The 12941-nt window shown below is 40.3% G+C and overlaps 1 protein-coding gene across 1 annotated transcript in view; it reads left to right on the top strand.

Annotated features, from left to right (window-relative positions):
• The window catches only part of atp10a (ATPase phospholipid transporting 10A), a 139167-nt gene that overhangs the window by 21270 nt on the left and 104956 nt on the right, over positions 1 to 12941 (top strand). The window contains exon 2 of the mRNA XM_084307816.1: positions 3340 to 3544. Within this exon, the coding sequence (XP_084163942.1) occupies positions 3340 to 3544 (205 nt within the window). The remainder of the gene's footprint in view (positions 1 to 3339; positions 3545 to 12941) is intronic.

The following is a 12941-nucleotide window of genomic DNA, read 5'->3' as shown; positions in this document are numbered from 1 at the left end:
ATAATATATATATTACTCTTGCTTTTATGTTCTTTTACAATGTAGCGCTTTGGGATTTGCTCCACAACTAAAAGCACCCTACAAATCAAATATATTATTATTATTATTATTATTATTATTATTATTATTGTATTATAAAAAGCTATATAAAGCTAGTGCTCTGGTCATGTATCCACTCAACTCATAGAAAATACAGCATCAGGCTATTCTAAGGGTGCTTTCACATATAGTTTTGGTGGACTCTGTGCGGTTCTGGTGGTGAAGTTGCAACATTGTTGCATTCATCATTTGGTTCGTCTGCATTCACACAGCAATTTGTCAGGCGCACCAAAACTTTCTGAACAATGTCACGCGGTCGAAAATGGCGCTCGTCTATTGGACAATAGAGAGTGGAAATGTGTGTGTGGCTGTGAGCCTGTGTGTGCGCGTGTCTGTGTGTGGACTGCGAGCCCTCCAGATCAGCGGAGGTGGAGTTTTTTTATTTTGACATGGCATTGATCCATTGTTCTATTGAAGCCCATTACCATCCTCTCGCTAAACAACTTGTACACCGCGTTGTTTTTATGAGTGCCCACAAGTAGCTGTTTTATTTGGTCTTCTGCCCATATGTGTACAGTGTGCTTGTTTTGCAGTGAATGCCGCTCGCCTCGGTAATAATAATAATAATAAGCCGCGTTTTTTTCTTCCTTCTACCCAAGATGTTAGATAGATAGATGGATGCAGTGTGCTTGTTTTGCAGTGAATGCCGCGCGCAGTTGTAATAATAATAAGCACTTCCTATATTTGGTCTGCGTTTGGTCCGATGAAGCGAACCGAGACCTATGTTTTTGGGCGGACCAGAGTTTGTGTGTTTGGTCCGCGGACCGAGTTCGACGCGCATTCACACAAACCTGAAAAACCGGACTATCGAATTCTGGTCCGATAGTCCGGACCAAACAGCCCCTGTGTGAAAGCGACCTTAAAGTATTGATACTGGCCCCTGCAAAAAAAATATAACTCTCCCAGTAGAGATACCTATGGTACCTATGGTAAAACACTTTAGATGCTTGGGAGTGGAAATATTCCCCACCATAAGACAAACGGTGAAGCACAATTACATAAAAATCCAAAACAAAATCAAAGACGACTTTGATAGGTGGTCAAAACTTAAAAACTCAGTACAGGCACGGATATCAATAGTTAAGATGGACGTACTACCTAGAATCAACTTCTTCAGCTCAATGCTACCGTTACCCCCTCCAAATATTACACTCTTCCGCATACAAATTTATTTGGAATAACAAACCACCACGTATAAAAAGATCCACCGCACAGAGAAACAAAGCAGACGGTGGTATGGCATTTCCAGATTTTTTCCACTATTTTAAGGCGTACACTTTAAGACCATTGACAACATGGTTTGATCCCCAAGCATTAGTATCCTGGAGAAAATTAGAAGAAGATATAGTAGCCCCACATAGACTGAAGGACATAGCATACACTAAATTATCAATTAAGCAATGCGAACGGAAATTTGGCCCCATAATTACTCATGCGATCCGGATATGGCGTGAAACACAAAAAAAACATTCTAATCCACATAAATGGCATAATCATACTCCCTTATTCAATAACAATGCACTCTTGATTGGAAAACGACATAAGATTCCCTATATGGGAAAAGCAAGGCATACACTCATTAGGAGATGTTTTTAACAAACAGGGTTTCTGTAGCTATGAAGAAATACGCAAAAAATGTAATCTCACCGAGTCCAAATTTTTTTTTTACACACAGTTATTGTTATGTTTGAAGTCTCACTGTGTTCCATTAAAGATACCAATTGAACACCACAGATACCACAAATTCTTCTATGAAAGAGACATCGAGAGGTTTTGTTTCAGATTTTTATCATCAATTACTAACGTCCTCATATGAAACCCTCCACCTAGACTCCGTCTGGAGGAGGGATATACCAGACAATTTTGATTGGCAAGAAGCCTGGGTAAATGTTCGATTTACATCAAGGAACCCGGACCATCAACAAATAAATCTTAACTATATTCACAGGACATACTTGACTCCTATAAGACTGAAAAAAATGGGTCTTAAACAAGACTCCAAATGCTCCTTATGTACAAATGGGGACGAGGGGACATTTATGCACATGTACTGGGACTGCCCACCAGTTAAAATATTCTGGAAATAGGTGACCCAGCAATTATCAAATCTTTTAACTCTGAATATACCTGTACACCCCTCTGTATTACTGCTGAATGATGTTTTTGAGTATGCAGTACATCCACAGCTAAAGAGATTGGTTTTATCGGGTATCACAGTGGCTAAAAAGCTGATAGCATCACGATGGTTCCAACCGGAAAAAATTTGCCGAAAGGTCTGGATTATTACATATCTCGATGTGATTTATCAAGAAATATCTACAGCAAGAATTTTGGGTCTCAATGAATCCAAAATGACAATGTGGTTAGAAGTGGTGGAGAAAATAAAAGCTAGCATATAATGGTAGTGTCTGGTTAGGAGCGACGGATAATGGATGGATTATCCAATGGGGGGTCCGGGGGGGGGGGGGTACGAGCTAGAGCATACGTGTGTAGGGTATTAGATAGCAGGTATTGGGGGTATATCCTGTATAAGACATTTAACTATATGGTGATTTCATTGGATGTGCACTGTTAATAATGCTTGTATATCTTATCGTGTGTTGTCATGTTTGTTTATATGTTTGTTTAAAAAATAATAAAAAAATAAAACACAAAGTATTGATACTGATACTAATACAAAATAGTATTGAACCGTTTTTAACAGCTGGGTATACTATCGAGATACCTTTTCTAGTATCTATCATGCAACACTAGTAGAGACATTTATTTTGACATTCTGATTTAAGACATTTCTAAATAAAAGTAAATGTATCTGACTGCTTGTATTAATTTGATGAAAAAGTAGCCATGTGCAGTAATATAGATTATAAAATTGAGGATGTAATATATTATTGAGCTGCATCGTAGAATCTAATCGAATCGTGGACACGACAGCTGAATCCTAATCTAACCGTGAGGCCAGTGAAGATTCACAGCTCTACTACCTACTATGCTAAATAAGTCTATACCACTGTGAACTTCAGAGTGAGTGAAGCACTCAAGTTTGACACTGATTTGTAAGTGGCTTCAGATAAAAGCGTTCAGCTAAATGTAACTGCTAATACACAGGGCCGTCCCACATAGAACTCAAAACGGGACATGCGTGGTTCTTCTGTGCAAGGATTTTTGATTATGAAAACAATGGCGCCTCAGTGTTGCACCCACAACAACTTTCAACAACAACCCGTTTCCCCCCGGCAGGCTGGAAAGGCGCTACATGGAGAAGTACTGGAAGGAGGTGCGTGTGGGGGACTTCATCAGGCTGCGTTGTAACGAGATCCTTCCAGCCGACGTCGTGCTGCTGAGCTCCAGCGACCCCGACCGCCTCTGCCACATCGAGACCGCCACGCTGGACGGGGAGACCAACCTCAAGCAGAGGCAGGTCGTACGCAGCTTCTTCGACGTGGTGAGAGAGAGGCCATCTTACCTCCAACTTCATATATCTGGTGTAGTTGTTACTTGTGTATTTAGTGGTATTTTCTTAGTACATGCCAATGGATTTCATCTGACTGTTCGTATTACTGTGCACATGGCCGTAGAAACAATTCTGCACATAATCAAAGGAAATGGGATGAGAATACACCATATTCCAATTAAACACGTTTTTTTAAATCATATACTCTTCCCATGAGAAGTGAATTAATCTAAGGAAGGTATATAGGTCTAGATTATGACCCATCAGCCTGAGATGCTTAAAATAAAATAAAAGGTTCTTTGTTTCTTTTGGAGCTTTACTTTGTTTTAATAAATTAATTTGCAAATTAACCTGGTTACGATGCAGAGGTGTTTGTCTTTGTGGTGTGGTGGTGTGTTCAGCTGGTCTGCTCTTTGCTGAGCTAAAGTGGCCTGTCGCCAAATCGCCAACAAACACTCTGGTGTGAAGAAATCACGTCTGTGACATTTTGTCGACTCATCTAATGGCCTATCGATAAAGCAAGGCATTAATATGTCATGAAAAAAGACACACATTCAGTTTAATTCTAGGGATGCACCGAATATTCGGCCACCGAAAATTATCGGCCGAAAATGGTTAAAAAGGGGACTTTCTGCCAATATATCACAGAATGTCAACTAACAGGGTTACGTTCGTAACCTAACGTGTTGTTGTGATGACTTAATCAAAACGCGGCTACAGACATAGCATGCGCAACGTGTAACGTGAGCAGCTTGGCAGCTCTTCCTGCGTTCTACAGCCTGTGATAACTCCTCTTGTCTTGGGAGTTGCGCTGTTTCCATGTAAACTCTGCGAACAAGTCTTTAACATGCTTTATATCCTCGCCATTACTATATGCCCGTCGCGGTTAAAAACCTTTTTAACTAACGTTAGCGTTAAGCTAGCTAACAACGCTTCCATTCCTCTTTCACTAGTCTCTCTTAAGCTACGTCATCCTCCGCTAAGAGTCACAGGAGATGTAGTAAATACAACAGTCCTTCCATGTAGGCTAGAACGCCGTAAATTATGACTCAGTAACCACTACAGTAACATCATTAAGTCTGCTATAAGCTATTCTCCCTCTTGTGTTTGTGTGTGTGTGTCTTTATGCAGATCTTTATGCAGTTTTAAAGCACCATGGCTTTGTTCTGAATGCACTTTGTTGTAGTTATCCTACAGAGAAAAGAAAATGCACTTGACTTTAATGCACATTTAGTTGTATGCAAAGAGAAAATGTTTAAAGGGGAACTATTTTACTATTCCTAGCACTATTTGGGCAACTTTAAACAATTCCTGTCAGTCTATTGAAGACATCTGTACGTTTAAAAAAAAAATAAAATGCATTGGTTTATATTTCTAATCAAGTACTCAAACCCATCATTTTTCAGCCACAAGAAATCAGGCTGTTATGGCCTGGCTCCGCCCATAAGCACTTTGAGTGACAGTCAGTCGAGAGAGAGAGCGAGAGAGCGAGAGAGAGAGAGAGCGAGAGAGAGAGAGAGAGAGAGAGAGCGAGAGAGAGAGAGAGAGAGAGAGCGAGAGAGCGAGAGAGCGAGAGAGAGCGAGAGAGAGCGAGAGAGAGCGAGAGAGAGCGAGAGAGAGAGAGAGAGAGAGAGAGAGAGAGAGAGAGAGAGAGAGAGAGAGAGAGAGAGAGAGAGAGAGAGAGAGAGAGAGAGAGAGAGAGAGAGAGAGAGAGAGAGAGAGAGAGAGAGAGAGAGAGAGAGAGAGAGAGAGAGAGGACACGCAGAGTGTTACAGTTCTCTCTCGGTTCGGGAGCATGGGCTGTAGCGCAGCACGGTGGTGGACTTCCTCGAGAGGGAGACACGCAGAGCGTTTACAGTTCTCTCTCGGTTCGGGAGCATGAGCTGTAGCGCAGCACGGTGGTGGACTTCCTCGAGAGGGAGAGGGAGACACGCAGAGCGTTTACAGTTCTCTGCTTCTCTCGCTCGGCGGGCAGCTAGAGGGGGCGGGTGTTATTATGCAAATACGCTTACGCACCATATGACGTCTCATATAGGCTAATTTTCAGATGACTCACTTGAGGGAGGGACATTATTGTGAGGGGAGAATTGGAAGAATGCGCCAAATCGAGAATTAGAGACATAGATCCTATTACTATAAGTCCACATAGCTAGAAAATAACCCTAAACACTGGAAAAGGTCATTTATAAGATAGTTCCCCTTTAAATTGTACAATCTTTCAGCAGTCAGTCTGGAATTACTGTATGCATTCAAAAGTGCTGAATAAATTTGTATGGGCCCATAATAGTGATTATTAATATTATTTAAATTAAGTTTTGCCATAATCAGGTAGCTAAAAAAAAAAGAAAAAAAAGAATACATTATATATATATTTATATTAACCCATTCTCTGCCACGCTTATATCCATCAATGTTTGATCTCTGCCACCACTTTAAGTCTATGGAGATGTTCACCTTCTTTGCAGGGCTACTTTTTAAATTGTATTGCTAAATTGACATTACTATGGCCCATTCAACATCGATTATCTATCGTTCAGAATGTAGGAACGTTTTACTTTTTCATTCACACATTCATACGAAAATACCGTCTAGAGCAGTGGTTCTCAACTGGTCTAGCCTCGGGACCCAACATTTTCCTTGGTCATTAAGTCGCGACCCAACATTTTTAACCACTATGATTTATGTAAAAAAATTTAAATTGCAGTAATACGCAATCTTTCAAAATATGAAATAAACACAAAAAAGTGCAACAAAAGTGCAACTATTGCTAAAAACCCAATGAAATAAAATAATAATAAATAATATATGCTTCTTAGCAGATTTCTTAGCTTAACTTAACAGACCTAAATTTGGGGGAACTAATGGGATAACTGGGGTTGCAACAAAAGTGCAATTAGGGCTAAAAACCCAATGAAATAAAATAATAATAAATAATATGCTTCTTAGCAGATTTCTTAGCTTAACATAACAGACCTAAGTTTGGGGGAACTAATGGGATAACTGGGGTTGCAACAAAAGTGCAACTAGGGCTAAAAACCCAATGAAATTAAATAATAATAATAATAATAATAATAATAATAATAATAATAATAATAATAATAATAATAATAATAATAATAATAATAATAATAATAATAATAAATAATTATGCTTCTTAGCAGACCTACAGTACGTTTGGGGGAACTAATGGGATAACTAGGGTTGCAACAAAAGTGCAACTAAGGGCTAAAAACACAATGAAATAAAATAATAATAATAATAATAATAAATAATATATCCTTCTTAGCAGACTTCTTAGCTTAACATGCAGGGAACTAATGGGATAACTGGGGATGTTGTTTGCTCCTGACAAGAGTCTCAAAGTCTGGGGTGATGGTAGACAAAGCAACTCTGAGGTCATGCTCAATGTCCAATCTGTTCCTCCGCTTTGTCTTCAGCTAGACCAGAGCTGAGAAGCCACTTTCACAAAGATAGGTAGTGAGAAAAAATAAGTAAAAAAAAAAGAAATTAAAAAAGAATTTACTTTTAATTTTTTTTTTTTTATATTTTTTTTTACACATCCGCGACCCACTCAAAATGGCTCCGCGACCCACTTTTGGGTCGCGACCCACCAGTTGAGAAACACTGGTCTAGAGTATAAATATGTTTTTATGCAGTATTTCCCAGAACGTGAGATATAGGCACAAATGCATATATTAGATCATCAAATGCAGTTTGATACCGATCGACGCTATATTAAAAATTTCAACTGTACATGGTCCTAAACGTTATGACTGATCATGCGCGGGTGAACGGAGGGGGGGGGGGTTGTTTATAATTCCGTGATAGTCGTTAAATGCTTCATGTAGTATGGGTGATATATAGATCAGAGCAGTTTGTATTAGGGATGTCCCGATCCGATCACGTGATCGGGATCTGGGCCGATCATGTGATTTTCCGAAGATCGGGATCGGCAAAAAATAAATAAAAAAATCTGCCATTTTTTATTTTTTTTTACTTTATTTTTTTTATTCAACAAACATGACCATGTTCACATCTTAAACTCATACTGAGGCCTTAGTTTTAAATTGCATATCATCATTCATTTATTTATTGTCACACAGAGCAGAAGAATTTTGCCAAAACAAAACGGCAGCTGGTATGTCATAAATGTATAGATGTAGCAGTACTGTCTATCTGTATGTCGTGTGTGTCATATGATGAATTGAAAATGGGGGACCCTGATGTAATAGGGCGGGCCATACTTTTTTTTTTTTGGAAAATCAATCGAGTGGGGTGTCTAAAATATGTGTTTTTTTGTGGGGAATTCAAATATGGGATTAATTTTCTAATCGGATAACTCCTACCTACATTGTTTTGGATTTCAAAATGGCCGATTTGACAATTTTTCACCCCTTGGCCATACATGGATGCCAACATGAATCTGAAGGAAATCCTAACATGCAAGGTGTCTAAATGATGTGTTTCTTAATGGGGAATTCAAATATGAGTTCATTTTTGGGATAGGATAACTCTAACCTACATCATTTTGGATTTCAAAATGGCAGATTTTACCATTTTTCACCCCTTGGCCATACATGGATGCCAACATGAATCTGAAGGAAATCCTAACATGCAAGGTGTCTAAATGATGTGTTTCTTAATGGGGAATTCAAATATGAGGTAATCTTTGGGATAGGATAAATATAACCTGCATAATTTTGGATTTCAAAATGGCTGATTTTACCATTTGAACCCATTGGTATTGTATTACAAAATTGCAAAGATAAAAAATATATGGGAAATCATTTATAATGACAAAGCCATCAAATTTATTAACAAGTGAACTGTATATAACTGGATACAACTCCAAAGATCAATAATAATAATACTAACAATAATAAATTGTATTTGTAATGCACACAAACACCTAAGTGCTAAATCTCGATCTCCTGACTTCTTGAACTTTGCCAGGTTCCAATATCTTGATTGGACTCATTCTTGGATGGCAAGATCTCCTACTGTACTGCTTTAGCCACCAACCTACAAACACAAACTTAAAGTCAACGTCAGCCATAAATAGGTGAGCTCTTTCCAGAACTACTCAGCAGAAACCTCTGTAACCATTTAAACAAACGTCTCAATGTATTGAGAAAATCCATGGGGCTCCATCAAACCTCTATCTTCTTAAATTTGATCAGGTTGCACAAGTCCTGCTTGGATTCATTCTTGGACATCAGCCTCCTGCTGGTCTCCTGAGCCCTGATCCCTCTATCCCTTTTTTCTTGTGAAAAGTACTTAGCAGAGGCCTCAGTCACCATTTTAACAACCCTCTCGATGCTTTGTGTGTGGCAAGGCCAGTCGAGAACCTCCATGGGGGTGTTGATTAAGTTCTTCACCTCGGAGGTGCTTAGGGAGCAGGTGAGAGGTGGCTCTGACAAATCTTCTGACCAGCTGATTAAGCCACCAATGCTGGAAGCGTCACTATTGATGTGAGGTGTTCTTCTGATCCTGACACAGGAGTCTCCCAGCTGAGTGTCTGGATCCCCCTCTCCCCTGATGGCCAGGATTCTCTCCACCCCCTCAATTCTCTCTTTTTGATCCTCAGAGCACAGCAGTGTTTGGAGGATGGCTTCACTGTGGGCATACCAAGCAGATCTTCTCACAGTTGGCATCACAACATCCAGCACCTCCTTCCTCTGAGACTTGAGGCAGTCTAGCTGAAACAGGATGTGCCTAGGCCCTTCGATCCAGGAGTGCTTGACCTTCATGTTGAACCAACATGGATAATACACTCCAATGATGAATTCCACAATGCATTGTAGATTATTCAGGTTCTTTCTTTTAAGTTGATGCTTTGACACCCAGAGCCTGAGGAGTCTGTTTGCTGTGGTGAGCCAGCGGCTGTGGTTTACCGGTCCAATCTCCAGCAGAGCCAGCCTTGCAGAAAGCACTCCATCCCTGATTGCACAGACCAGCTTATAGCCATAGTGTTGATCAGTTGAGAGATCTTGAATGATCTTCTCAGGCAGCTTGATCAGCGGAGGGCCAAGAAAGATCCTGGTGAAGTTAGGATTGATCTCCAAGTCTGTAACAGAATCAAGGAGCTGTCCTATTGGCCCAGACAATTTGTTGTCTGACAGAGTAGCCCCATCAACTTCAACAATGAGACGGCGCAGTGGAAGTTCACCAGTGTGCAGGTTGCACACCAACCAGACCAGCTTTCTCCCCAGGTGCAGCTCCAGCTTCCACATTACACCTGCCTTCACTCCAGTGTTGACATTGGTCGAGTCTCCTCCAATGGCCCACAAGGTCTTATCAGAACCTCTCTCTTTCAGCCAGGCAAACAGGACCTTAGCAATCTTCTCTGCATGGGACTCCTCTTTAGTTGCTTTCTCTGGTGTAAAGTGGAACAGATAGTTGCTGCCAGGCTCACTAGCAACACTATAGTGTTCTTCCTTGATCTTTGCAGGAAAAGATTGGTCACTGCCCTCAGCTTCCATCATCACATTGGTCATGTCAATCCGCCCATCAAAGAGGATACAGGAGATCCCCCCCTCCTCCCTGCACTTCTCCTCAAACTCTTCCCCCAGCTCTTGCATCAACTTTTCTTGTGCTCTCTTAACCTTGTTCTTATCAATCACTTTACTTGTGTCATCTTCTAAGATGAGTCCTGCATCAATCAGAGCTGCAGTTGCTATAGCTGCAGTTGGCCTTAGAGCTTAGACCTATGCCATACCTTACACTAGCAAGGGCGATGTTTGTAATCTCATCATAATTTTTTCGTAGCTTTGCTGAAGCTGCAGGGTCAGTTTCAGGAATGAGCTCAACTTCAGGGACTGTAAGGAAGCTCTCAACATCCTTCCTGGCAACCTTGTCTGCTGCTGCAAAGCTTTCTTCTTTGCCCCTTCTCCTTTTCTCTGCCTTCTTTTCCATCCCCTGCCTTTCCAATGTTTTAAGAAGATAGAGGATTGATGGAGCCCCATGGATTTTCTCAATACATTGAGACGTTTGTTAAAATGGTTACAGAGGTTTCTGCTGAGTAGTTCTGGAAAGAGCTCACCTATTTATGGCTGACGTTGACTTTAAGTTTGTGTTTGTAGGTTGGTGGCTAAAGCAGTACAGTAGGAGATCTTGCCATCCAAGAATGAGTCCAATCAAGATATTGGAACCTGGCAAAGTTCAAGAAGTCAGGAGATCGAGATTTAGCACTTAGGTGTTTGTGTGCATTACAAATACAATTTATTATTGTTAGTATTATTATTATTGATATTTGGAGTTGTATCCAGTTATATACAGTTCACTTGTTAATAAATTTGATGGCTTTGTCATTATAAATGATTTCCCATATATTTTTTATGTTTGCAATTTTGTAATACAATACCAATGGGTTCAAATGGTAAAATCAGCCATTTTGAAATCCAAAATTATGCAGGTTATATTTATCCTATCCCAAAAATGACCTCATATTTGAATTCCCCATTAAGAAACACATCATTTAGACACCTTGCATGTTAGGATTTCCTTCAGATACATGTTGGCATCCATGTATGGCCAAGGGGTGAAAAATGGTAAAATCTGCCATTTTGAAATCCAAAATGATGTAGGTTAGAGTTATCCTATCCCAAAAATGAACTCATATTTGAATTCCCCATTAAGAAACACATCATTTAGACACCTTGCATGTTAGGATTTCCTTCAGATTCATGTTGGCATCCATGTATGGCCAAGGGGTGAAAAATTGTCAAATCGGCCATTTTGAAATCCAAAACAATGTAGGTAGGAGTTATCCGATTAGAAAAATAATCCAATATTTGAATTCCCCACAAAAAAACACATATTTTAGACACCCCACTCGATTGATTTTCCAAAAAAAAAAAAGTATGGCCCGCCCTACTGATGTAAACTAGACGAAAGTCTTTCTCTGGTCTGCATCCCCTTAACAATTGTATGTATTGAGCTGTACTGTACTGTACCCATTCTGCAATCTGTTAATAAACTTTTCAATCAATCAATCAGACCAGCCACACTCTCAGACCCAAATTTAATTTCTTTTTTATATATTTTTTTTAATCCCAATTTCTCACATTACATTCACCCTGAATGTTGACCTTATCCAGGTGAAAAGTTAACTTCATAAATCATTTGATGTATAATTAAATCAAAGGAAATGCGTTTGGGTCTGAGATTGTGGCTGGTCTGCCGTTCTGCAGCTGGATACTATTGGTTTGTTTTGGCAAAATTCTTCTGCTCTGTGTGACAATAAATAAATGAATGATGGTGGGCGACTACGTGGCGCAGTGGGCAAGGCGCTCGCAATGAATGCTGGAGACTAGGCTCGAACAGGATGCCTCCTGTTCGAGCCCCGCTCTCCACATTGCTTTCAGTTTAGCTGGTCGTCCACAGTAATACACATTGGCCGTATTACGGGGAGGGAAACTGAAGGGTGGGGATCGGGCGTTGTGGACAGCGACTCCTACAGGTCGGTTGGTGCGCCTGCGCAGTAGAATCAAGAAGCGACGGGGGCGGGGCCCCTCCAAAGCCCAGACCCCCGACGCTGAAAGATCGAGCCGCGCAGGTGAAAAGATGCCACGGCTGTTACCTCGAGTATCGGAGGGGACTCGTGCTATGTATGACTTAGTCCACATTGCAGCCGGCTTGTGGGAGGCAAGAAACAACGTTCGAAGACAGGGGAGGGTTGAATTGGACGATATGAAAATTGGGATGGGAGAAAAATAGAAAATGGGAGAAAAAGTGGATAAAAAAAAAAAAAATGAATGATGATATGCAATTTAAAACCAAAACTAAGGCCTCAGTATGAGTTTAAGACGTGAACATGGTCATGTTTGTTGAATAAAAAAATAAAAATAAAAAAAATAATAATAATAAAAAAATATATAATTTTTTTGGATCGGATCGGGAAATATCGGTGTTCTGAAGGGCCAGATTAACATTGAGAATCTACGTTTTATTGTTTTATATAACTTGTATATTATTTATATATATAAGCTATATCCCTTTAAGCCTCCGTTTGAATCATAGCATTATTCGCTTTCCTCATTGGATAATGCCCTTGACGTCGGCGGCGCCTAGAATCGCGCCCCTGAGACAAGTTCAAAGACGAGTCTGGACAAGTTGGGACATGCCTGAGGCCAGCGCATTGATTCCAGACAAGAGCTTCGGCTGCGCACTAGAAAGCCCCAAGGGGATCAATAAAGGAATATCTTATCTTATCTTATATTGTGGAAGGCGCAAACAGTAGCAGTTCGTCTAGCAAGCAAACGCAATTGGTTCGTTCGTCAGGACAACGGTGAAGTTCAACCTAATGCAGTAACGTGAAGTTCGTCCGGAGTAATGCAACAGCAGTAGTTGAACCTAGCGTATAGCAGAGTCAAGTTTGACCTAACTT

This window comes from Notolepis coatsorum (genome assembly GCF_963971535.1).
Source record: "Notolepis coatsorum genome assembly, chromosome: 2".
NCBI classification, from domain to species: domain Eukaryota; kingdom Metazoa; phylum Chordata; class Actinopteri; order Aulopiformes; family Paralepididae; genus Notolepis; species Notolepis coatsorum.
This window is presented reverse-complemented; position numbering and strand designations above follow the sequence as displayed.